The sequence below is a fragment of the Hyperolius riggenbachi genome, chromosome 3 (genome assembly GCF_040937935.1).
Source record: "Hyperolius riggenbachi isolate aHypRig1 chromosome 3, aHypRig1.pri, whole genome shotgun sequence".
Classification (NCBI taxonomy): Eukaryota; Metazoa; Chordata; class Amphibia; order Anura; family Hyperoliidae; genus Hyperolius; species Hyperolius riggenbachi.
The window spans coordinates 2,907,975-2,935,717 of NC_090648.1; the positions used below are offsets into that span (position 1 = coordinate 2,907,975).

The 27,743-nt window shown below is 51.5% G+C and overlaps 1 protein-coding gene across 1 annotated transcript in view; it reads left to right on the plus strand.

Moving 5' to 3' along the window:
- The window catches only part of ELP5 (elongator acetyltransferase complex subunit 5), a 116,171-nt gene that overhangs the window by 10,254 nt on the left and 78,174 nt on the right, over nucleotides 1-27,743 (plus strand). The window contains exons 2-4 of the mRNA XM_068273807.1: nucleotides 18,080-18,140; nucleotides 18,622-18,702; nucleotides 23,695-23,918. Of these exons, the coding sequence (XP_068129908.1) occupies nucleotides 18,080-18,140; nucleotides 18,622-18,702; nucleotides 23,695-23,918 (366 nt within the window). The remainder of the gene's footprint in view (nucleotides 1-18,079; nucleotides 18,141-18,621; nucleotides 18,703-23,694; nucleotides 23,919-27,743) is intronic.

The window sequence follows — 27,743 nt, forward strand, 5'->3', positions numbered from 1 at the left end:
TCCTCATCATTACATCATGCAGGGGGAGGGGTGCTAGCCTGACAACATGACACCTCAGGAGATCAGATCCCCCATAAGTCCCAGCACTGAGGGAAGTATCTCCTCATCATTACATCATGCATGGGGAGGGGTGCTAGCCTGACAACATGACCCCCTCAGGAGATCAGATCCCCCATAAGCCCCAGCACTGAGGGAAGTATCTCCTCATCATTACATCATGCAGGGGGAGGGGTGCTAGCCTGACAACATGACCCCCTCAGGAGATCAGATCCCCCATAAGCCCCGGCACTGAGGGAAGTATCTCCATCATTATATCATGCAGGGGGAGGGGTGCTAGCCTGACAACATGACCCCTCAGGAGATCAGATCTCCCATAAGCCCCAGCACTGAGGGAAGTATCTCCTCATCATTACATCATGCAGGGGGAGGGGTGCTAGCCTGACAACATGACCCCCTCAGGAGATCAGATCCCCCATAAGCCCCAGCACTGAGGGAAGTATCTCCTCATCATTACATCATGCAGGGGGAGGGGTGCTAGCCTGACAACATGACCCCCTCAGGAGATCAGATCCCCCATAAGCCCCAGCACTGAGGGAAGTATCTCCTCATCATTACATCATGCATGGGGAGGGGTGCTAGCCTGACAACATGACCCCTCAGGAGATCAGATCCCCCATAAGCCCCAGCACTGAGGGAAGTATCTCCTCATCATTACATCATGCAGGGGGAGGGGTGCTAGCCTGACAACATGACCCCCTCAGGAGATCAGATCCCCCATAAGCCCCAGCACTGAGGGAAGTATCTCCATCATTACATCATGCATGGGGAGGGGTGCTAGCCTGACAACATGACCCCCTCAGGAGATCAGATCCCCCATAAGCCCCGGCACTGAGGGAAGTATCTCCATCATTATATCATGCAGGGGGAGGGGTGCTAGCCTGACAACATGACCCCTCAGGAGATCAGATCTCCCATAAGCCCCAGCACTGAGGGAAGTATCTCCTCATCATTACATCATGCAGGGGGAGGGGTGCTAGCCTGACAACATGACCCCCTCAGGAGATCAGATCCCCCATAAGCCCCAGCACTGAGGGAAGTATCTCCTCATCATTACATCATGCAGGGGGAGGGGTGCTAGCCTGACAACATGACCCCCTCAGGAGATCAGATCCCCCATAAGCCCCAGCACTGAGGGAAGTATCTCCATCATTACATCATGCAGGGGGAGGGGTGCTAGCCTGACAACATGACCCCTCAGGAGATCAGATCTCCCATAAGCCCCAGCACTGAGGGAAGTATCTCCATCATTACATCATGCAGGGGGAGGGGTGCTAGCCTGACAACATGACCCCCTCAGGAGATCAGATCCCCCATAAGCCCCAGCACTGAGGGAAGTATCTCCTCATCATTACATCATGCATGGGGAGGGGTGCTAGCCTGACAACATGACCCCTCAGGAGATCAGATCCCCCATAAGCCCCAGAACTGAGGGAAGTATCTCCATCATTACATCATGCATGGGGAGGGGTGCTAGCCTGACAACATGACCCCTCAGGAGATCAGATCTCCCATAAGCCCCAGCACTGAGGGAAGTATCTCCATCATTACATCATGCAGGGGGAGGGGTGCTAGCCTGACAACATGACCCCCTCAGGAGATCAGATCCCCCATAAGTCCCAGAACTGGGGGAAGTATCTCCATCATTACATCATGCAGAGGGAGGGGTGCTAGCCTGACAACATGACCCCCTCAGGAGATCAGATCTCCCATAAGCCCCAGCACTGAGGGAAGTATCTCCATCATTATATCATGCAGGGGGAGGGGTGCTAGCCTGACATGACCCCTCAGGAGATCAGATCCCCCATAAGCCCCAGCACTGAGGGAAGTATCTCCTCATCATTACATCATGCAGGGGGAGGGGTGCTAGCCTGACAACATGACCCCTCAGGAGATCAGATCCCCCATAAGTCCCAGCACTGAGGGAAGTATCTCCATCATTACATCATGCAGGGGGAGGGGTGCTAGCCTGACAACATGACCCCCTCAGGAGATCAGATCCCCCATAAGCCCCAGCACTGAGGGAAGTATCTCCTCATCATTACATCATGCAGGGGGAGGGGTGCTAGCCTGACAACATGACCCCCTCAGGAGATCAGATCTCCCATAAGTCCCAGCACTGAGGGAAGTATCTCCATCATTACATCATGCAGGGGGAGGGGTGCTAGCCTGACAACATGACCCCCTCAGGAGATCAGATCCCCCCATAAGCCCCAGCACTGAGGGAAGTATCTCCTCATCATTACATCATGCAGAGGGAGGGGTGCTAGCCTGACAACATGACCCCCTCAGGAGATCAGATCCCCCATAAGCCCCAGCACTGAGGGAAGTATCTCCATCATTACATCATGCAGGGGGAGGGGTGCTAGCCTGACAACATGACCCCCTCAGGAGATCAGATCCCCCATAAGCCCCAGCACTGAGGGAAGTATCTCCATCATTACATCATGCAGGGGGAGGGGTGCTAGCCTGACAACATGACCCCCTCAGGAGAGCAGATCCCCCATAAGCCCCAGCACTGAGGGAAGTATCTCCTCATCATTACATCATGCAGGGGGAGGGGTGCTAGCCTGACAACATGACCCCCTCAGGAGATCAGATCCCCCATAAGCCCCAGCACTGAGGGAAGTATCTCCATCATTACATCATGCAGGGGGAGGGGTGCTAGCCTGACAACATGACCCCTCAGGAGATCAGATCTCCCATAAGCCCCAGCACTGAGGGAAGTATCTCCATCATTACATCATGCAGGGGGAGGGGTGCTAGCCTGACAACATGACCCCTCAGGAGATCAGATCCCCCATAAGCCCCAGCACTGAGGGAAGTATCTCCATCATTACATCATGCAGGGGGAGGGGTGCTAGCCTGACAACATGGCCCCTCAGGAGATCAGATCCCCCATAAGCCCCAGCACTGAGGGAAGTATCTCCATCATTACATCATGCAGGGGGAGGGGTGCTAGCCTGACAACATGACCCCCTCAGGAGATCAGATCCCCCATAAGTCCCGGCACTGAGGGAAGTATCTCCATCATTACATCATGCAGGGGGAGGGGTGCTAGCCTGACAACATGACCCCTCAGGAGATCAGATCCCCCATAAGCCCCAACACTGAGGGAAGTATCTCCATCATTACATCATGCATGGGGAGGGGTGCTAGCCTGACAACATGACCCCTCAGGAGATCAGATCCCCCATAAGCCCCAGCACTGAGGGAAGTATCTCCATCATTACATCATGCATGGGGAGGGGTGCTAGCCTGACAACATGACCCCTCAGGAGATCAGATCCCCCATAAGCCCCAGAACTGAGGGAAGTATCTCCATCATTACATCATGCAGGGGGAGGGGTGCTAGCCTGACAACATGACCCCCTCAGGAGATCAGATCCCCCATAAGCCCCAGAACTGGGGGAAGTGTCTCCATCATTACATCATGCAGGGGGAGGGGTGCTAGCCTGACAACATGAGCCCTCAGGAGATCAGATCCCCCATAAGTCCCAGCACTGAGGGAAGTATCTCCATCATTACATCATGCAGGGGGAGGGGTGCTAGCCTGACAACATGACCCCTCAGGAGATCAGATCCCCCATAAGTCCCAGCACTGAGGGAAGTATCTCCATCATTACATCATGCAGGGGGAGGGGTGCTAGCCTGACAACATGACCCCCTCAGGAGATCAGATCCCCCATAAGTCCCAGCACTGAGGGAAGTATCTCCATCATTACATCATGCAGGGGGAGGGGTGCTAGCCTGACAACATGACCCCTCAGGAGAGCAGATCCCCCATAAGTCCCAGAACTGAGGGAAGTATCTCCTCATCATTACATCATGCATGGGGAGGGGTGCTAGCCTGACAACATGACCCCCTCAGGAGATCAGATCCCCCATAAGCCCCAGCACTGAGGGAAGTATCTCCATCATTACATCATGCATGGGGAGGGGTGCTAGCCTGACAACATGACCCCTCAGGAGAGCAGATCCCCCATAAGCCCCAGAACTGAGGGAAGTATCTCCTCATCATTACATCATGCATGGGGAGGGGTGCTAGCCTGACAACATGACCCCTCAGGAGATCAGATCCCCCATAAGCCCCAGCACTGAGGGACGTATCTCCTCATCATTACATCATGCATGGGGAGGGGTGCTAGCCTGACAACATGACCCCTCAGGAGATCAGATCCCCCATAAGCCCCAGCACTGAGGGAAGTATCTCCATCATTACATCATGCAGGGGGAGGGGTGCTAGCCTGACAACATGACCCCCTCAGGAGATCAGATCCCCCATAAGCCCCAGCACTGAGGGAAGTATCTCCATCATTACATCATGCATGGGGAGGGGTGCTAGCCTGACAACATGACCCCCTCAGGAGATCAGATCCCCCATAAGTCCCAGCACTGAGGGAAGTATCTCCATCATTACATCATGCAGGGGGAGGGGTGCTAGCCTGACAACATGACCCCCTCAGGAGATCAGATCCCCCATAAGTCCCGGCACTGAGGGAAGTATCTCCATCATTACATCATGCAGGGGGAGGGGTGCTAGCCTGACATGACCCCCTCAGGAGATCAGATCCCCCATAAGCCCCAGCACTGAGGGAAGTATCTCCATCATCATTACATCATGCATGGGGAGGGGTGCTAGCCTGACAACATGACCCCTCAGGAGATCAGATCCCCCATAAGCCCCAGCACTGAGGGAAGTATCTCCATCATTACATCATGCATGGGGAGGGGTGCTAGCCTGACAACATGACCCCTCAGGAGATCAGATCCCCCATAAGCCCCAGAACTGAGGGAAGTATCTCCATCATTACATCATGCAGGGGGAGGGGTGCTAGCCTGACAACATGACCCCCTCAGGAGATCAGATCCCCCATAAGCCCCAGAACTGGGGGAAGTGTCTCCATCATTACATCATGCAGGGGGAGGGGTGCTAGCCTGACAACATGAGCCCTCAGGAGATCAGATCCCCCATAAGTCCCAGCACTGAGGGAAGTATCTCCATCATTACATCATGCAGGGGGAGGGGTGCTAGCCTGACAACATGACCCCTCAGGAGATCAGATCCCCCATAAGTCCCAGCACTGAGGGAAGTATCTCCATCATTACATCATGCAGGGGGAGGGGTGCTAGCCTGACAACATGACCCCCTCAGGAGATCAGATCCCCCATAAGTCCCAGCACTGAGGGAAGTATCTCCATCATTACATCATGCAGGGGGAGGGGTGCTAGCCTGACAACATGACCCCTCAGGAGAGCAGATCCCCCATAAGTCCCAGAACTGAGGGAAGTATCTCCTCATCATTACATCATGCAGGGGGAGGGGTGCTAGCCTGACAACATGACCCCCTCAGGAGATCAGATCCCCCATAAGCCCCAGAACTGGGGGAAGTATCTCCATCATTACATCATGCAGGGGGAGGGGTGCTAGCCTGACAACATGACCCCTCAGGAGATCAGATTCCCCATAAGCCCCAGAACTGAGGGAAGTATCTCCATCATTACATCATGCAGGAGGAGGGGTGCTAGCCTGACAACATGACCCCCTCAGGAGATCAGATCTCCCATAAGCCCCAGAACTGAGGGAAGTATCTCCATCATTACATCATGCATGGGGAGGGGTGCTAGCCTGACAACATGACCCCCTCAGGAGATCAGATCTCCCATAAGCCCCAGAACTGAGGGAAGTATCTCCATCATTATATCATGCAGGGGGAGGGGTGCTAGCCTGACAACATGACCCCCTCAGGAGATCAGATCCCCCATAAGCCCCAGCACTGAGGGAAGTATCTCCTCATCAATACATCATGCAGGAGGAGGGGTGCTAGCCTGACAACATGACCCCTCAGGAGATCAGATCCCCCATAAGCCCCACCACTGAGGGAAGTATCTCCATCATTACATCATGCATGGGGAGGGGTGCTAGCCTGACAACATGACCCCCTCAGGAGATCAGATCCCCCATAAGCCCCAGAACTGGGGGAAGTGTCTCCATCATTACATCATGCAGGGGGAGGGGTGCTAGCCTGACAACATGAGCCCTCAGGAGATCAGATCCCCCATAAGTCCCAGCACTGAGGGAAGTATCTCCATCATTACATCATGCAGGGGGAGGGGTGCTAGCCTGACAACATGACCCCTCAGGAGAGCAGATCCCCCATAAGCCCCACCACTGAGGGAAGTATCTCCATCATTACATCATGCAGGGGGAGGGGTGCTAGCCTGACAACATGACCCCTCAGGAGATCAGATCCCCCATAAGCCCCAGAACTGAGGGAAGTATCTCCTCATCATTACATCATGCATGGGGAGGGGTGCTAGCCTGACAACATGACCCCCTCAGGAGATCAGATCCCCCATAAGCCCCAGCACTGAGGGAAGTATCTCCATCATTACATCATGCATGGGGAGGGGTGCTAGCCTGACAACATGACCCCTCAGGAGAGCAGATCCCCCATAAGCCCCAGAACTGAGGGAAGTATCTCCTCATCATTACATCATGCATGGGGAGGGGTGCTAGCCTGACAACATGACCCCTCAGGAGATCAGATCCCCCATAAGCCCCAGCACTGAGGGACGTATCTCCTCATCATTACATCATGCATGGGGAGGGGTGCTAGCCTGACAACATGACCCCTCAGGAGATCAGATCTCCCATAAGCCCCAGCACTGAGGGAAGTATCTCCTCATCATTACATCATGCATGGGGAGGGGTGCTAGCCTGACAACATGACCCCCTCAGGAGATCAGATCCCCCATAAGCCCCAGCACTGAGGGAAGTATCTCCATCATTACATCATGCATGGGGAGGGGTGCTAGCCTGACAACATGACCCCTCAGGAGAGCAGATCCCCCATAAGCCCCAGCACTGAGGATAGTATCTCCTCATCATTACATCATGCAGGGGGAGGGGTGCTAGCCTGACAACATGACCCCTCAGGAGAGCAGATCTCCCATAAGTCCCAGCACTGAGGGAAGTATCTCCATCATTACATCATGCAGGGGGAGGGGTGCTAGCCTGACAACATGACCCCCTCAGGAGATCAGATCCCCCATAAGCCCCAGCACTGAGGGAAGTATCTCCATCATTACATCATGCATGGGGAGGGGTGCTAGCCTGACAACATGACCCCTCAGGAGATCAGATCCCCCATAAGCCCCAGCACTGAGGGAAGTATCTCCATCATTACATCATGCAGGGGGAGGGGTGCTAGCCTGACAACATGACCCCCTCAGGAGATCAGATCTCCCATAAGTCCCAGCACTGAGGGAAGTATCTCCTCATCATTACATCATGCATGGGGAGGGGTGCTAGCCTGACAACATGACCCCTCAGGAGATCAGATCCCCCATAAGCCCCAGCACTGAGGGAAGTATCTCCATCATTACATCATGCAGGGGGAGGGGTGCTAGCCTGACAACATGACCCCCTCAGGAGATCAGATCTCCCATAAGTCCCAGCACTGAGGGAAGTATCTCCTCATCATTACATCATGCAGGGGGAGGGGTGCTAGCCTGACAACATGACCCCCTCAGGAGATCAGATCCCCCATAAGCCCCAGCACTGAGGGAAGTATCTCCATCATTACATCATGCAGGGGGAGGGGTGCTAGCCTGACAACATGACCCCTCAGGAGATCAGATCCCCCATAAGCCCCAGCACTGAGGGAAGTATCTCCATCATTACATCATGCATGGGGAAGGGTGCTAGCCTGACAACATGACCCCCTCAGGAGATCAGATCTCCCATAAGCCCCAGCACTGAGGGAAGTATCTCCATCATTACATCATGCAGAGGGAGGGGTGCTAGCCTGACAACATGATCCCTCAGGAGATCAGATCTCCCATAAGCCCCAGCACTGAGGGAAGTATCTCCTCATCATTACATCATGCAGGGGGAGGGGTGCTAGCCTGACAACATGACCCCCTCAGGAGAGCAGATCTCCCATAAGCCCCAGCACTGAGGGAAGTATCTCCATCATTACATCATGCATGGGGAAGGGTGCTAGCCTGACAACATGACTCAGCGATGACTGTGGGAATTCCCGGTGTGCAGCATTCCTCAGCTATTTCCTTGGGGTGAAACTTGTCATTATCACATCAGTTGTCAGAAGAGTCACACATTTATCATTCACAGGCGTGTGTAATGTGTCTTCCTTGTCTGACCATGTAATGGGAGCAGGCCGTGATTTCTGTCAGTCTCTGTAGGAGATATCCCATTGCTTTGGGCTCAGTGTGAGAAACACTAGCCGATTCCATCATACCAGCTGCCATACAGGTCTCATCCACTAGAGACTTGTGGAGGCAAATCCACTGTGAGGACAGTACATGCTTAAGGTTGGATGGTGTGCCCATACATGAAACAATCTCAATTGTATGTACAATCGATAAAATAAAGTTATCGATTTTCACGATGGAAATCTAGCTAATATGTTCCCTCCGCTCTCCAGATCGACGAGGTAGAGAGATAGCTAACTATTCCTAAAAGGAAGAAAACGGTTCATTGCAACCAACTAGCAAAATAAACCATTCAAAAGTAAGACGATGCTAACTCTTGAGGACATAGATGAGAATAATCCGACAACAAGGGCAAAACTCAACAATGTTTCTCTCAAGAAAACAAGGGGAAAACTGGAACCATTCAGCTGTTAATTTTATTATAAAACATTACACAAAAAGTTTACATTGGAGCTGGCAAATAACTATATCTGGCAGCCGAACAGATTGGTTGGATAAAAGAAGTAAATAATCCAAAGTGATGACCTGTTGCCGGTGTCCTGCTGGCCTGCCCATTGATGGCATTCCACCACAGATGATAGACAAAGGACAGTGGACCCCGAGATCTGTTGTGTCAGCTCTCTTGAGATGCTCATTGTGATGGTTGGGTTGGTGACGCACAGAGTCTGGCCTTCTTGCAGGAGGAGAGATTCTGTCAGGATTCCTGCTTAGCCAGCCTCTGTGTCCACATTAAGAAATGGATTGCATACTTACGTTCAGTAGAGCAATACGAATCCATACATAACAAATATGGATATGAAAAAACTGTGCTGCTAGCAAAGTCGGATCATATCCTAAAATGCTTAAGACTGTGAAATTATGGGGAGATATGGATTCGAAGCTGACTGTAAGGTAATCTTCCTCTTGTAAAGGCCAACTGTGTGATAAGGGTCCGTCCCTCTCATTTGATCCACAGTCTAGATTTTGATGGCTTGATAATTTCATGCAGATGCTTTGGGCTGGATACGGCTGATGTTGGGGTGTTGCTAGGCGAGGCATATGCTTTGGGCTGGATATGGCTGATGTTGGGGTGTTGCTAGACGAGGCATATGCTTTGGGCCGGATACGTCTGATGTTGGGGTGTTGCTAGACGAGGCATATGCTTTGGGCTGGATACGTCTGATGTTGGGGTGTTGCTAGACGAGGCATATGCTTTGGGCTGGATACGTCTGATGTTGGGGTGTTGCTAGACGAGGCATATGCTTTGGGCTGGATATGGCTGATGTTGGGGTGTTGCGAGGCATATGATTTGGGCTGGATACGGCTGATGTTGGGGTGTTGCTAGACGAGGCATATGCTTTGGGCTGGATACACCTGATGTTGGGGTGTTGCTAGACGAGACATATGCTTTGGGCTGGATACGGCTGATGTTGGGGTGTTGCTAGACGAGGCATATGCTTTGGGCTGGATATGGCTGATGTTGGGGTGTTGCTAGACGAGGCATATGCTTTGGGCTGGATACGTCTGATGTTGGGGTGTTGCTAGACGAGGCATATGCTTTGGGCTGGATACGTCTGATGTTGGGGTGTTGCTAGACGAGACATATGCTTTGGGCTGGATACGGCTGATGTTGGGGTGTTGCTAGACGAGGCATATGCTTTGGGCTGGATATGGCTGATGTTGGGGTGTTGCTAGACGAGGCATATGCTTTGGGCTGGATACGGCTGATGTTGGGGTGTTGCTAGATGAGGCATATGCTTTGGGCTGGATACGGCTGATGTTGGGGTGTTGCTAGACGAGGCATATGCTTTGGGCTGGATACGTCTGATGTTGGGGTGTTGCTAGACGAGACATATGCTTTGGGCTGGATACGGCTGATGTTGGGGTGTTGCTAGACGAGGCATATGCTTTGGGCTGGATATGGCTGATGTTGGGGTGTTGCTAGACGAGGCATATGCTTTGGGCTGGATACGGCTGATGTTGGGGTGTTGCTAGGCGAGGCAGATACTTTGGGCTGGATACGGCTGATGTTGGGGTGTTGCTAGACGAGGCATATGCTTTGGGCTGGATACGGCTGATGTTGGGGTGTTGCTAGGCGAGGCATATGCTTTGGGCTGGATATGGTTGATGTTGGGGTGTTGCTAGACGAGGCATATGCTTTGGGCTGGATACGGCTGCTGTTGGGGTGTTGCTAGACGAGACATATGCTTTGGGCTGGATACGTCTGATGTTGGGGTGTTGCGAGGCATATGCTTTGGGCCGGATACGTCTGATGTTGGGGTGTTGCTAGATGAGGCATATGCTTTTGGCTGGATACAGCTGATGTTGGGGTGTTGCTAGACGAGGCATATGCTTTGGGCTGGATACGGCTAATGTTGGGGTGTTGCTAGATGAGGCATATGCTTTGGGCTGGATACGGCTGATGTTGGGGTGTTGCTAGGCGAGGCATATGCTTTGGGCTGGATACACCTGATGTTGGGGTGTTGCTAGATGAGGCATATGCTTTGGGCTGGATACGGCTGATGTTGGGGTGTTGCTAGGCGAGGCATATGCTTTGGGCTGGATACGGCCGATATTGGGGTGTTGCTAGATGAGACATATGCTTTGGGCTGGATACGGCTGATGTTGGGGTGTTGCGAGGCATATGCTTTGGGCTGGGTACGGCTGATGTTGGGGTGTTGCTAGACGAGGCATATGCTTTGGGCTGGATACGGCTGATGTTGGGGTGTTGCTAGACGAGGCATATGCTTTGGGCTGGATACGGCTGATGTTGGGGTGTTGCTAGGCGAGGCATATGCTTTGGGCTGGATACGTCTGATGTTGGGGTGTTGCGAGGCATATGCTTTGGGCTGGATACGGCTGATGTTGGGGTGTTGCTAGACGAGGCATATGCTTTGGGCTGGATACGGCTGATGTTGGGGTGTTGCGAGGCATATGCTTTGGGCTGGATACGGCTGATGTTGGGGTGTTGCTAGACGAGGCATATGCTTTGGGCTGGATACACCTGATGTTGGGGTGTTGCTAGACGAGGCATATGCTTTGGGCTTGATACGGCTGATGTTGGGGTGTTGCTAGACGAGGCATATGCTTTGGGCTGGATATGGCTGATGTTGGGGTGTTGCTAGACGAGACATATGCTTTGGGCTGGATACGTCTGATGTTGGGGTGTTGCGAGGCATATGCTTTGGGCTGGATACGGCTGATGTTGGGGTGTTGCGAGGCGAGGCATATGCTTTGGGCTGGATACGGCTGATGTTGGGGTGTTGCTAGGCGAGGCATATGCTTTGGGCTTGATACGGCTGATGTTGGGGTGTTGCTAGACGAGGCATATGCTTTGGGCTGGATATGGCTGATGTTGGGGTGTTGCTAGACGAGGCATATGCTTTGGGCTGGATACGTCTGATGTTGGGGTGTTGCGAGGCATATGCTTTGGGCTGGATATGGCTGATGTTGGGGTGTTGCTAGGCGAGGCATATACTTTGGGCTGGATACGTCTGATGTTGGGGTGTTGCGAGGCATATGCTTTGGGCTAGATATGGCTGATGTTGGGGTGTTGCTAGGCGAGGCATATGCTTTGGGCTGGATACGGCTGATGTTGGGGTGTTGCTAGACGAGGCATATGCTTTGGGCTGGATACGGCTGATGTTGGGGTGTTGCGAGGCATATGCTTTGGGCTGGATATGGCTGATGTTGGGGTGTTGCTAGGCGAGGCATATGCTTTGGGCTGGATACGGCTGATGTTGGGGTGTTGCTAGACGAGGCATATGCTTTGGGCTGGATACAGCTGATGTTGGGGTGTTGCTAGGCGAGGCATATGCTTTGGGCTGGATACAGCTGATGTTGGGGTGTTGCTAGACGAGGCATATGCTTTGGGCTGGATACGTCTGATGTTGGGGTGTTGCTAGGCGAGGCATATGCTTTGGGCTGGATACGGCTGATGTTGGGGTGTTGCTAGATGAGGCATATGCTTTTGGCTGGATACAGCTGATGTTGGGGTGTTGCTAGACGAGGCATATGCTTTGGGCTGGATACGGCTGATGTTGGGGTGTTGCTAGGCGAGGCATATGCTTTGGGCTGGATACACCTGATGTTGGGGTGTTGCTAGACGAGACATATGCTTTGGGCTGGGTACGTCTGATGTTGGGGTGTTGCTAGACGAGGCATATGCTTTGGGCTGGGTACGTCTGATGTTGGGGTGTTGCTAGACGAGGCATATGCTTTGGGCTGGATACGGCTGCTGTTGGGGTGTTGCTAGACGAGACATATGCTTTGGGCTGGATACGTCTGATGTTGGGGTGTTGCGAGGCATATGCTTTGGGCCGGATACGTCTGATGTTGGGGTGTTGCTAGATGAGGCATATGCTTTTGGCTGGATACAGCTGATGTTGGGGTGTTGCTAGACGAGGCATATGCTTTGGGCTGGATACGGCTGATGTTGGGGTGTTGCTAGATGAGGCATATGCTTTGGGCTGGATACGGCTGATGTTGGGGTGTTGCTAGGCGAGGCATATGCTTTGGGCTGGATACACCTGATGTTGGGGTGTTGCTAGATGAGGCATATGCTTTGGGCTGGATACGGCTGATGTTGGGGTGTTGCTAGGCGAGGCATATGCTTTGGGCTGGATATGGCTGATGTTGGGGTGTTGCTAGATGAGGCATATGCTTTGGGCTGGATACGGCTGATGTTGGGGTGTTGCTAGATGAGACATATGCTTTGGGCTGGATACGGCTGATGTTGGGGTGTTGCGAGGCATATGCTTTGGGCTGGGTACGGCTGATGTTGGGGTGTTGCTAGATGAGGCATATGCTTTTGGCTGGATACAGCTGATGTTGGGGTGTTGCTAGACGAGGCATATGCTTTGGGCTGGATACGGCTGATGTTGGGGTGTTGCTAGACGAGGCATATGCTTTGGGCTGGATACACCTGATGTTGGGGTGTTGCTAGGCGAGGCATATGCTTTGGGCTTGATACGGCTGATGTTGGGGTGTTGCTAGACGAGGCATATGCTTTGGGCTGGATATGGCTGATGTTGGGGTGTTGCTAGACGAGACATATGCTTTGGGCTGGATACGTCTGATGTTGGGGTGTTGCGAGGCATATGCTTTGGGCTGGATACGGCTGATGTTGGGGTGTTGCTAGACGAGGCATATGCTTTGGGCTGGATACGGCTGATGTTGGGGTGTTGCGAGGCGAGGCATATGCTTTGGGCTGGATACGGCTGATGTTGGGGTGTTGCTAGACGAGGCATATGCTTTGGGCTGGATATGGCTGATGTTGGGGTGTTGCTAGACGAGACATATGCTTTGGGCTGGATACGTCTGATGTTGGGGTGTTGCTAGACGAGGCATATGCTTTGGGCTGGATATGGCTGATGTTGGGGTGTTGCTAGACGAGGCATATACTTTGGGCTGGATACGTCTGATGTTGGGGTGTTGCTAGACGAGGCATATGCTTTGGGCTGGATATGGCTGATGTTGGGGTGTTGCTAGACGAGGCATATGCTTTTGGCTGGATACAGCTGATGTTGGGGTGTTGCTAGACGAGGCATATGCTTTGGGCTGGATACGTCTGCTGTTGGGGTGTTGCTAGATGAGGCATATGCTTTGGGCTGGATACGTCTGATGTTGGGGTGTTGCTAGGCGAGGCAGATACTTTGGGCTGGATACGTCTGATGTTGGGGTGTTGCTAGGCGAGGCATATGCTTTGGGCTGGATATGGCTGATGTTGGGGTGTTGCTAGACGAGGCATATGCTTTGGGCTGGATACATCTGATGTTGGGGTGTTGCTAGACGAGGCATATGCTTTGGGCTGGATACGTCTGATGTTGGGGTGTTGCTAGGCGAGGCATATGCTTTGGGCCGGATACGTCTGATGTTGGGGTGTTGCTAGACGAGGCATATGCTTTGGGCTGGATACGGCTGATGTTGGGGTGTTGCTAGACGAGGCATATGCTTTGGGCTGGATACGGCTGATGTTGGGGTGTTGCGAGGCGTATGCTTTGGGCTGGATACGGCTGATGTTGGGGTGTTGCTAGACGAGGCATATGCTTTGGGCTGGATACACCTGATGTTGGGGTGTTGCTAGGCGAGGCATATGCTTTGGGCTGGATACGTCTGATGTTGGGGTGTTGCTAGACGAGGCATATGCTTTGGGCTGGATACGGCTGATGTTGGGGTGTTGCTAGATGAGGCATATGCTTTGGGCTGGATACGGCTGATGTTGGGGTGTTGCGAGGCGTATGCTTTGGGCTGGATACGGCTGATGTTGGGGTGTTGCTAGACGAGGCATATGCTTTGGGCTGGATACACCTGATGTTGGGGTGTTGCTAGGCGAGGCATATGCTTTGGGCTGGATACGTCTGATGTTGGGGTGTTGCTAGACGAGGCATATGCTTTGGGCTGGATACGGCTGATGTTGGGGTGTTGCTAGGCGAGGCATATGCTTTGGGCTGGATACGGCTGATGTTGGGGTGTTGCGAGGCGTATGCTTTGGGCTGGATACGGCTGATGTTGGGGTGTTGCTAGACGAGGCATATGCTTTGGGCTGGATATGGCTGATGTTGGGGTGTTGCTGGGCGAGGCGTATGCTTTGGGCTGGATACGTCTGATGTTGGGGTGTTGCTAGGCGAGGCATATGCTTTGGGCTGGATATGTCTGATGTTGGGGTGTTGCTAGACGAGGCATATGCTTTGGGCTGGATATGGCTGATGTTGGGGTGTTGCTAGACGAGGCATATGCTTTGGGCTGGATACACCTGATGTTGGGGTGTTGCTAGACGAGGCATATGCTTTGGGCTGGATACGGCTGATGTTGGGGTGTTTTGCTAGATGAGGCATATGCTTTGGGCTGGATACACCTGATGTTGGGGTGTTGCTAGATGAGGCATATGCTTTGGGCTGGATACTGTAAGGAAACGCGGAAAAGCCGCCATCTCTCGAGGTGAGGCGGCTGTTTCCGCGTCCAGCATGGCGTCACAACGCGGAAAAAACGCCGCATGCCGCATAGGCAGTGCGGCGGAATCCGCATCAGAGGCGGCTCCCGCACTAGATACATTGCATGACAGTACTGGTGTGGCTGGGACTGATAGTCCACCAAGATTCAGACTTACACGCGCGCGAGCAGAGAGGCAGAGTTTAAATAGCAGTTAGAAGGGTGTCGGCTGACCAGCTGGGTCAGCTGACAAATTCCACTGCTCTCATTGGACCAGCAATTAGGGAGGTCCTGGAAAGGTCCTAGAGTATATATACTGCTGGTTGTTCACTTGCTCTTTGTCTGGCGTGCGATCACATATGTGGGAGCACCCAGATCCGTAGTCAGATCCTGAAGTGTGCCGGGACCAGCTGGAGCTGTAATCCTACACTTAGCTAGATATTTGATAGCTAAAGTACTAGTTTGATTGTGATTATATGTTATGACTTTTGCCTGCCTCGACTATCCTCCTGAACTCTGACCTTGTACCTCGATATTTCTGATTCTCTGTTGCCGAACCTCGGCTCGTTCCTAGACTCTGTTTCTGCCTCCTGATTTTGTACCCCGATATATCTGATACCCCGTTGCCGAACCCTGCCTGTACTTTGACTCCGCCTTTGCCTACTGTATTTGTACTTTATCTGTCCGTGTGTGTACGACCTGGCTTGTCTGACCTCGAGAACCGACCTCACGATTGGAGGCGGTTCCCAGTCCTGTTAGTGACACTTCTTCCTGAGTGTCACTCTCGGACTTTCCTTCCTACTGTCAGTCTGACTCCTCCCGTCTTGGAGAGCTCAGGTCTGCGGAAGGAATCCGTGCAGTTCTCCTTGCTGCACTGAGGCCTAGGCCTCCTAGTGTTACTGTTACACCAAAACACTACACTCTACTCAGGCGAACAGAGGTTAGTTTGTATATCGGATTATCGGTGAGACTGCAGATCACTTATAATCTGGTATATATCTGTATTTCCGGCGATACTGCAGATCACCGGTAATCAGATACACTCTGCGCCCACCGATCGTTACAGATACGTCTGATGTTGGGGTGTTGCTAGACGAGGCATATGCTTTGGGCTGGATACGGCTGATGTTGGGGTGTTGCTAGACGAGGCATATGCTTTGGGCTGGATATGGCTGATGTTGGGGTGTTGCTGGGCGAGGCGTATGCTTTGGGCTGGATACGTCTGATGTTGGGGTGTTGCTAGGCGAGGCATATGCTTTGGGCTGGATATGTCTGATGTTGGGGTGTTGCTAGACGAGGCATATGCTTTGGGCTGGATATGGCTGATGTTGGGGTGTTGCTAGACGAGGCATATGCTTTGGGCTGGATACACCTGATGTTGGGGTGTTGCTAGACGAGGCATATGCTTTGGGCTGGATACGGCTGATGTTGGGGTGTTTTGCTAGATGAGGCATATGCTTTGGGCTGGATACACCTGATGTTGGGGTGTTGCTAGATGAGGCATATGCTTTGGGCTGGATACTGTAAGGAAACGCGGAAAAGCCGCCATCTCTCGAGGTGAGGCGGCTGTTTCCGCGTCCAGCATGGCGTCACAACGCGGAAAAAACGCCGCATGCCGCATAGGCAGTGCGGCGGAATCCGCATCAGAGGCGGCTCCCGCACTAGATACATTGCATGACAGTACTGGTGTGGCTGGGACTGATAGTCCACCAAGATTCAGACTTACACGCGCGCGAGCAGAGAGGCAGAGTTTAAATAGCAGTTAGAAGGGTGTCGGCTGACCAGCTGGGTCAGCTGACAAATTCCACTGCTCTCATTGGACCAGCAATTAGGGAGGTCCTGGAAAGGTCCTAGAGTATATATACTGCTGGTTGTTCACTTGCTCTTTGTCTGGCGTGCGATCACATATGTGGGAGCACCCAGATCCGTAGTCAGATCCTGAAGTGTGCCGGGACCAGCTGGAGCTGTAATCCTACACTTAGCTAGATATTTGATAGCTAAAGTACTAGTTTGATTGTGATTATATGTTATGACTTTTGCCTGCCTCGACTATCCTCCTGAACTCTGACCTTGTACCTCGATATTTCTGATTCTCTGTTGCCGAACCTCGGCTCGTTCCTAGACTCTGTTTCTGCCTCCTGATTTTGTACCCCGATATATCTGATACCCCGTTGCCGAACCCTGCCTGTACTTTGACTCCGCCTTTGCCTACTGTATTTGTACTTTATCTGTCCGTGTGTGTACGACATGGCTTGTCTGACCTCGAGAACCGACCTCACGATTGGAGGCGGTTCCCAGTCCTGTTAGTGACACTTCTTCCTGAGTGTCACTCTCGGACTTTCCTTCCTACTGTCAGTCTGACTCCTCCCGTCTTGGAGAGCTCAGGTCTGCGGAAGGAATCCGTGCAGTTCTCCTTGCTGCACTGAGGCCTAGGCCTCCTAGTGTTACTGTTACACCAAAACACTACACTCTACTCAGGCGAACAGAGGTTAGTTTGTATATCGGATTATCGGTGAGACTGCAGATCACTTATAATCTGGTATATATCTGTATTTCCGGCGATACTGCAGATCACCGGTAATCAGATACACTCTGCGCCCACCGATCGTTACAGATACGTCTGATGTTGGGGTGTTGCTAGACGAGGCATATGCTTTGGGCCGGATACGGCTGATGTTGGGGTGTTGCTAGACGAGGCATATGCTTTGGGCTGGATACACCTGATGTTGGGGTGTTGCTAGGCGAGGCATATGCTTTACCATTGCTGCTGTGGACATTTGGACTGGTCTGTTGTTCAGCAGCTGTATAGTCATTGCTGAGTAGCTCTGATTCTTTGTACTCTCACATATAACCGTGTCACTTTCTGTCTTCTCAGACTCGGCGTTCCTCAGCGGTCACAGATTACTACAGAGCCTCATCCTCGCTGCTGTACACCGGTCAGTCATATGGGGGGGGGGGGGGGGGGGGCACTGTGGAAGAACACTTTGCAAGGAGGTATTATGGAGGAGTGGGAGGGGTCAGTGAGAAATGAAGGTGGAGTATAAGGGGTTGGTAGGAGGTGTAGGTGAAATGGGAGGTGTAAGGGGAGTGTGAGTGGTGGGTGGGAGGTGTAGGTGGAGTGGGAGGGGTAGGTGGAGTAGGAGGTGTAGGTGGAGTGTGAGTGGTGGGTGGGAGATGTAGGGGGAGTGGGAGGGGTCAGTGGCAGTTGTAGGCGGAGTGAGAGGGGTGGGTGGGAGGTGGAGTGTGAGTGATGGGTGGAAGATGTAGTGGGTGGGAGATGTAGGGGTTGTGGGAGGTGTAGGCGGAGTGTGAGGGGTCCTGGGAGGTTTAGGGTGGTTGGGCAATACTTGTAGTGGGGGTGGGATAATATATACCGCTCTAGTATATCATGGTTGTAAGTCTTCTCTTTTCTTCTAGAGGTGAGAATGTCCACATCTTCCACTTTGAGTCTTCTCAGGAGGAATTCTTGGCTGGCTTTCCACAAGAAGTCTTATCCAGGTAAGTGGTGCCCATACTTGGTGGAGAAGCCCTTGTTGGCAATCAGAGGTCAGGTGTTTCATGTAGTTGGCCACCAGGTTTGTACACATCTCAGGAGCTGTTTTGTCCCCTCTGCAGATCCTCTCCAAGTCAGTGAGATTTTCGAAGTTCCAGGACCTCCATGCGTTTCTTCAGCCACTCCTTTGTTAGCTTGGTTGTGGGGTTTTGGGTTTTTCCTCCTGTTGGAAGACCCATCTTTCACACGCCCCCTAGTGGCCGGACCGCACAATACCTTCCAATCGGTTTCAGCACGCAGATCACCCAATCTCGTGGACGCAATCGATGAGCTGAAACCGCTGAATCTTTAGCAGCAGACAGGCTAGAGGGGAGCTTGTGAGTTACAGTAACATAAATTACACACTATTTCAGGGTATAAAACTGCCACCACCTCTGCAGAAGGGAGGAGGGCCTACTTTAACTGATTTGAAGACCTGTGGATAAAACGGTTAAAACACACTGGGCTTGATTAAGAAAAGGGTGCTAAGTGTTAGCACGCCAGTGAAAAGCCACTTTGCATGTGCTAACATGCTTTGCACGTGCTAAGTAGTTAGCACATGCAAACTACTTAGCACTGTAGTTAGCACATGTAAACTACTTAGCACCCTAGGTTTTTTTTTTTTTACAAATCAGTGTTTATTCAACAAAGAAAAGGAACATATAACAGAATATGCAGCGTAGCAGTGTGCCTCCTAACTTTTCCAACAGTAGCTTCAGCATCAATTATCACTGTGGAAGATGAGAGGTATTGTTAACAATAATATAATGATCGTCACATAATATATAGAGCTCAGATTGAATTTAAATTTCCAAATATTCTATCGTTTACAAGATCATAATTATCAAGACCAGGGGTATCTAACCATGGGGCTTAGCACCCTAGTTAGCACGGTGCTAAGTAGTAGTTTGCATGTCCTAACTACGGTGCTAAGTAGTTTGTATGTGCTAACTACTTAGCACCTTAGCACGCCCAAAGCCTTTAGGCGTGCTAACTGGGTTAGCACCGTTTACTGAATCGAGCCCACTCTATGTTATCTAGCTATCAACAGTAGTAGCGACCGTTCGGAACGCTAGGATTCTTTCTGTGTGGCTGAATAGTAGACGTAGCCAAAAAATAAGTGACTTTTAGAAGTCTTTATTATAAATGCAATATAAATAATATATATACAGAAAATCATTAAAATCAACAATTATAGAGACAATAGTAGCACAGTATAAAAATAAAAGTAAGGGAAGAAATAAACGAATACTTCAATTCATATGAAAATGTCATCTTTGGAAGTCTTCGCACATGGAAATGTCCTTTGTTTCAGGTCCAGAACATGGTCCCCTGGCTGGCTTGATCAGGTGGTTACACAAGGGAGGATTGCCCCTCTCTGTATGCACCCTGGTTTTATGAAAGCTAGTTTTGGGGTGGGACAAAGCCTGCCCCCTCCGGGTTACAAACCAATCGCAGTTCACTCCCTTGGAGAGAGATTTTAGATTTACCTTTAAAAAGCTGTAATTCAAAAACCGGAAATGCCATATTTGTGCGGATGACAGATTCATATTCTTCAGAATATGACAATTCCTATGACATCAGACTTGTTCCTGAGAGGTTTAATACTTTATCATGGCTTATCCCTGCCCCCCCAAGACTGGTATGAAAATGTCCATCAAGACACCACAAATCAAATGATAGAACTCACATAACTCCTAGGTATAGCATTCCGTAAATAAGCAAAAATCCTATACCACATTTATGTTCAATGCTGATGGGATGGCTCCCTTCTGCTGGACTCACCAACTGGTATCCTTTCAAAGGGCATGTTCACACTTAAGGTGCGTACCCAGGCGCTACTATAAGGAACAACGGGTCCGGCAGACCGCTCAGTGGATCGTTCAGAAACAGTGTTATCAGTCCGCCAACAGACTGTACACACGCTGTACTATCGCTGGAATGCCCGCCCAGAGGGAGGGTCTGACAGACTGTACACACGCACTACTATAAAGAAGGATGGGTCCATCGGACCCTCCCGCTGGGCCGGCGTTCCAGCGATAGTAGAACGTGTGTACAGTTTGCAGACTGATAAGGCTGTTTCTGAGCGATCCGCTTAGTGGTTCGTTCAGAAACCGTGTTATCAGTCTGCAGACAGACTGTACACACGCTGTACTGTCGCTGGAATGCCCGCCCAGCGGGAGGGTCCTAGGGACCCATTGTTCCTTATAGTAGTGCCTGTGTACGCACCTTTAACTGTGATCTGCCTGTGAAAAGAAACCCTTTGTTCTTTGCTAATTAAAGGGGACTTCATGAAAAGAGCTCCATCAGCTACCAAGAAAAACAGAGACCTGCAGGCTTGGCTGTGAGGACCTAAACATCCAATTTCGATCTGGCTTGTTAACAACAATCGTTGCTGAAAACCGATTGCGTTTTCTTTTCTCACGGCTCTTCCGTGACACCATCCACAACCCTGGATCTGTCAGATGTATATTGACAAGCTGCAGAGGGACCTGTACAGGTGCTGCAGGGGGACCTTGTGGACTCTGCAAGATTTGAGTCCTTCACAGCATAGTGTGCTACCAGATGTTCTCTTGGTGACTGTGGTCCCAGCTGCCCTGAGATTATAGACAAGTCGTTTGGGTTTTGCTAGACGAGGCATATGCTCTAGAAATTTGCCAGCACACAATGTGAAAACCTCTAATGCTGGGCATACACGGTTAGATCCGGCGGCTCGATTAGCCGCCTGATCGACTCCCACCGTGTCCCCGCACTCTAATCCTTTCATAGTCTAATGTCCTACCATATTATTATTATGTATTTATATAGCACTGACTTCTTCTGCAGCACATTACAGAGTACATAGTCATGTCACTGACTGTCCTCAGAGGAGCTCACACTCTAATCCTACCATAGTCATAGTGTAATGTCCTACCATATTATTATTATTATGTATTTATATAGCACTGACATCTTCTGCAGCACATTACAGAGCACATAGTCATGTCACTGACTGTCCTCAGAGGAGCTCACACTCTAATCCCACCATAGTCATAGTGTAATGTCCTACCATATTATTATTATGTATTTCTATAGCACTGACATCTTCTACAGCACATTACAGAGTACATAGTCATGTCACTGACTGTCCTCAGAGGAGCTCACACTCTAATCCCACCATAGTCATAGTCTAATGTCCTCCCATATTATTATTATGTATTTATATAGCACTGACATCTCCTGCAGCACTGTACAGAGTACATAGTCATGTCACTGACTGTCCTCAGAGGAGCTCACACTCTAATCCCACCATAGTCATAGTCTAATGTCCTACCATATTATTATTATGTATTTATATAGCACTGACATCTCCTGCAGCACATTACAGAGTACATAGTCATGTCACTGACTGTCCTCAGAGGAGCTCACACTCTAATCCTACCATAGTCATATCTCTAAGTGTATCGTGTAGTGTATGTATTGTAGTCTAGGGACAATTTTAGGGGAAGCCAATTATCTTATCTGCATGTTTTTGGAACGTGGGAGGAAACCGGAGTGCCCGGAGGAAACCCACATAGGCACGGGGAGAACAAACAAACTCCTTGCGGATAGTGCCCTGGCTGTGATTCGAACCAGGGACCCAGCGCTGCAAGGCTAACCACTATGCCACTGTGCTGCCCTGCTACAAGCAGACATGAAATGCTGCATCCTGCCCTGTTCTGTAGGGATCCGGTAATGGCCATACGGACCCCGGCAGCACATGTGTCCATCTAGTGGTGGTTGGTGGTATGTGTGTCTCCTGTGTACACATAACAGGAAGCATGCACACCTGTGTCCATCTAGTGGTGGTTGGTGGTATGTGTGTCTCCTGTGTACACATAACAGGAGGCATGCGCACCTGTGTCCATCTAGTGGTGGTATGTGTGTCTCCTGTGTACACATAACAGGAAGCATGCGCACCTGTGTCCATCTAGTGGTGGTATGTGTGTCTCCTGTGTACACATAACAGGAAGCATGCGCACCTGTGTCCATCTAGTGGTGGTTGGTGGTATGTGTGTCTCCTGTGTACACATAACAGGAAGCATGCACACCTGTGTACATCTAGTGGTGGTTGGTGGTATGTATGTCTCCTGTGTACACATAACAGGAAGCATGCGCACCTGTGTCCATCTAGTGGTGGTATGTGTGTCTCCTGTGTACACATAACAGGAAGCATGCGCACCTGTGTCCATCTAGTGGTGGTTGGTGGTATGTGTGTCTCCTGTGTACACATAACAGGAAGCATGCACACCTGTGTCCATCTAGTGGTGGTTGGTGGTATGTGTGTCTCCTGTGGGTGTGTACACATAACAGGAAGCATGCGCACCTGTGTCCATCTAGTGGTGGTTGGTGGTATGTGTGTCTCCTGTGTACACATAACAGGAAGCATGCGCACCTGTGTCCATCTAGTGGTGGTTGGTGGTATGTGTGTCTCCTGTGTGTGTGTACACATAACAGGAAGCATGCGCACCTGTGTCCATCTAGTGGTGGTTGGTGGTATGTGTGTCTCCTGTGTGTACACATAACAGGAAGCATGCGCACCTGTGTCCATCTAGTGGTGGTTGGTGGTATGTGTGTCTCCTGTGTGTGTACACATAACAGGAAGCATGCACACCTGTGTCCATCTAGTGGTGGTTGGTGGTATGTGTGTCTCCTGTGTACACATAACAGGAAGCATGCACACCTGTGTCCATCTAGTGGTGGTTGGTGGTATGTGTGTGTGTACACATAACAGGAAGCCTTCGCACCTGTGTCCATCTAGTGGTGGTTGGTGGTATGTGTGTGTGTACACATAACAGGAAGCATGCACATCTAGTGGTGGTTGGTGGTATTGCAGGCTGTAATTTCTGCATCATCCCTGGTCCCTCAGTCCAGCCAGCAGATCCCCAGGGAGCAGATCCTTCAGTGCTGCAGATCATGTGTCCCCTTCTCTCTTCCAGCCTCACCTTGCATGACGGCTTCTCGGACCCCCTGCGCTGGAGGAGTGGTGTGACATCACTGGGGTCACATGACTTCACTGTGAAGGCGATCAGAGAGCGAGTGAGGCGTTCCTCCACCCCGGTCACCATTGTCCTTGACTCTCTCAGCTGGATGGTGGCCCGATGTCCCCTCTCATCTGTCTGTCACACGCTGCGAGATCTCTCCAGACCCCAGATGGAGGAAGGTGAGAGAACACCAGCTGCATGCTGAGATCAGGCGTGTGATGGGCGGGGCCTCTGAGGGTCTCTGCCTCCTACCATTGCCTATACTTTCTGTATGTCATTATTGGTCATTTGTCCAATTAAAGGACCGGTATCGCAATAATCGTAAAACTGTAAATAAATGACTTTTCTCCTATGTTGCTGTCACTTACAATAGGTAGTAGAAATCTCACAGAACCGACAGGTTTTGGGCTAGCTCATCTCCTCATGGGGGACTCTCAGCGTTTTTGTTTATTTTCAAAAACACTTAATGAATGGCAGTTACTCCATCCAACTGCCAAAAAAGTGTATGTTGAGCAGGGAGGCTGGCCAGCATCTTTTTATGAATGCCTTTCAGAGAATGTCTTTATAAAGAATAAAGGTTATGCTGAGAATCCCTCATAAAGAGATGGACTAGCCCAAAACCTGTCAGTACTGTCATATTTTTACTACCTACTGTAAGTGACAGCAACACAGGAGAGAAGTAATTTATGGTTAATTTTACTCTGGAAGAAACGTACTTCTTATTTGTACATGCGGACACGTATTTTACATTTTACAATTTTTCCCGATAGTGCTCCTTTCAGTAAAAATAAATAAATAATAAATTCAACATTATCTATTGACCATATTTTCTCCCAACTGCCATCTTCTCACTCTGTTGGGAGTTATAGTTCCTCCAGGACAACAGATGTAGCTGACAAAGTAATTGGAGTTCCAAAAAGACATATTCAACCAGAAAACAAGGCACAACACCAGCCTGCTCCCTCACATATCCCTGCTGATCCAGAGGAAGGTACAACACCAGCCTGCTTCCTCACATATCCCTGCTGATCCAGAGGAAGGCACAACAACAGCCTGCACCCTCACATATCCCTGCTGATCCAGAGGAAGTCACAACACCAGCCTGCTCCCTCACATATACCTGCTGATCCAGAGGAAGGCACAACACCAGCCTGCACCCTCACATATCCCTGCTGATCCAGAGGAAGGCACAACACCAGCCTGCACCCTCACATATCCCTGCTGATCCAGAGGAAGGTACAACACCAGCCTGCACCCTCACATATCCCTGCTGATCCAGAGGAAGGTACAACACCAGCCTGCACCCTCACATATCCCTGCTGATCCAGAGGAAGGCACAACACCAGCCTGCACCCTCACATATCCCTGCTGATCCAGAGGAAGGCACAACACCAGCCTGCTCCCTCACATATCCCTGCTGATCCAGAGGAAGGTACAACACCAGCCTGCTTCCTCACATATCCCTGCTGATCCAGAGGAAGGCACAACACCAACCTGCACCCTCACATATCCCTGCTGATCCAGAGGAAGGCACAACACCAGCCTGCTCCCTCACATATCCCTGCTGATCCAGAGGAAGGCACAACACCAGCCTGCACCCTCACATATCCCTGCTGATCCAGAGGAAGGTACAACACCAGCCTGCTTCCTCACATATCCCTGCTGATCCACAGGAAGGCCCAACACCAGCCTGCTCCCTCACATATCCCTGCTGATCCAGAGGAAGTCACAACACCAGCCTGCTCCCTCACATATCCCTGCTGATCCAGAGGAAGGTACAACACCAGCCTGCACCCTCACATATCCCGGCTGATCCAGAGGAAGGCACAACACCAGCCTGCTCCCTCACATATCCCTGCTGATCCAGAGGAAGGTACAACACCAGCCTGCACCCTCACATATCCCGGCTGATCCAGAGGAAGGTACAACACCAGCCTGCACCCTCACATATCCCTGCTGATCCAGAGGAAGGTACAACACCAGCCTGCACCCTCACATATCCCTGCTGATCCAGAGGAAGGTACAACACCAGCCTGCACCCTCACATATCCCTGCTGATCTAGAGGAAGGCACAACACCAGCCTGATCCCTCACATATCCCGGCTGATCCAGAGGAAGGTACAACACCAGCCTGCTCCCTCACATATCCCTGCTGATCCAGAGGAAGGTACAACACCAGCCTGCACCCTCACATATCCCCGCTGATCCAGAGGAAGGCACAACACCAGCCTGCTCCCTCACATATCCCCGCTGATCCAGAGGAAGGCACAACACCAGCCTGCTCCCTCACATATCCCCGCTGATCCAGAGGAAGGCACAACACCAGCCTGCTCCCTCACATATCCCTGCTGATCCAGAGGAAGGTACAACACCAGCCTGCTCCCTCACATATCCCTGCTGATCCAGAGGAAGGCACAACACCAGCCTGCTCCCTCACATATCCCCGCTGATCCAGAGGAAGGCACAACACCAGCCTGCTCCCTCACATATCCCTGCTGATCCAGAGGAAGGTACAACACCAGCCTGCTCCCTCACATATCCCTGCTGATCCAGAGGAAGGCACAACACCAGCCTGCACCCTCACATATCCCTGCTGATCCAGAGGAAGGCACAACACCAGCCTGCACCCTCACATATCCCTGCTGATCCAGAGGAAGGCACAACACCAGCCTGCTTCCTCACATATCCGTGCTGATCCAGAGGAAGGCACAACACCAGCCTGCACCCTCACATATCCCTGCTGATCCAGAGGAAGGCACAACACCAGCCTGCTTCCTCACATATTCCTGCTGATCCAGAGGAAGGTACAACACCAGCCTGCACCCTCACATATCCCTGCTGATCCAGAGGAAGGTACAACACCAGCCTGCTCCCTCACATATCCCTGCTGACCCAGAGGAAGGCACAGCACCAGCCTGCACCCTCACATATCTCTGCTGATCCAGAGGAAGGCACAACACCAGCCTGCTCCCTCACATATCCCTGCTGATCCAGAGGAAGGTACAACACCAGCCTGCACCCTCACATATCCCTGCTGATCCAGAGGAAGGTACAACACCAGCCTGCACCCTCACATATCCCTGCTGATCCAGAGGAACGCACAACACCAGCCTGCTCCCTCACATATCCCTGCTGACCCAGAGGAAGGCACAGCACCAGCCTGCACCCTCACATATCCCTGCTGATCCAGAGGAAGGTACACCACCAGCCTGCACCCTCACATATCCCTGCTGATCCGGAGGAAGGCACAACACCAGCCTGCACCCTCACATATCCCTGCTGATCCAGAGGAAGGCACAACACCAGCCTGCACCCTCACATATCCCTGCTGATCCAGAGGAAGGCACAACACCAGCCTGCAGCCTCACATATCCCTGCTGATCCAGAGGAACGCACAACACCAGCCTGCTCCCTCACATATCCCTGCTGATCCAGAGGAAGGCACAACACCAGCCTGCTCCCTCACATATCCCTGCTGATCCAGAGGAAGGTACAACACCAGCCTGCTCCCTCACATATCCCTGCTGATCCAGAGGAAGGCACAACACCAGCCTGCTTCCTCACATATCCGTGCTGATCCAGAGGAAGGCACAACACCAGCCTGCACCCTCACATATCCCTGCTGATCCAGAGGAAGGCACAACACCAGCCTGCTTCCTCACATATTCCTGCTGATCCAGAGGAAGGTACAACACCAGCCTGCACCCTCACATATCCCTGCTGATCCAGAGGAAGGTACAACACCAGCCTGCTCCCTCACATATCCCTGCTGACCCAGAGGAAGGCACAGCACCAGCCTGCACCCTCACATATCTCTGCTGATCCAGAGGAAGGCACAACACCAGCCTGCTCCCTCACATATCCCTGCTGATCCAGAGGAAGGTACAACACCAGCCTGCACCCTCACATATCCCTGCTGATCCAGAGGAAGGTACAACACCAGCCTGCACCCTCACATATCCCTGCTGATCCAGAGGAACGCACAACACCAGCCTGCTCCCTCA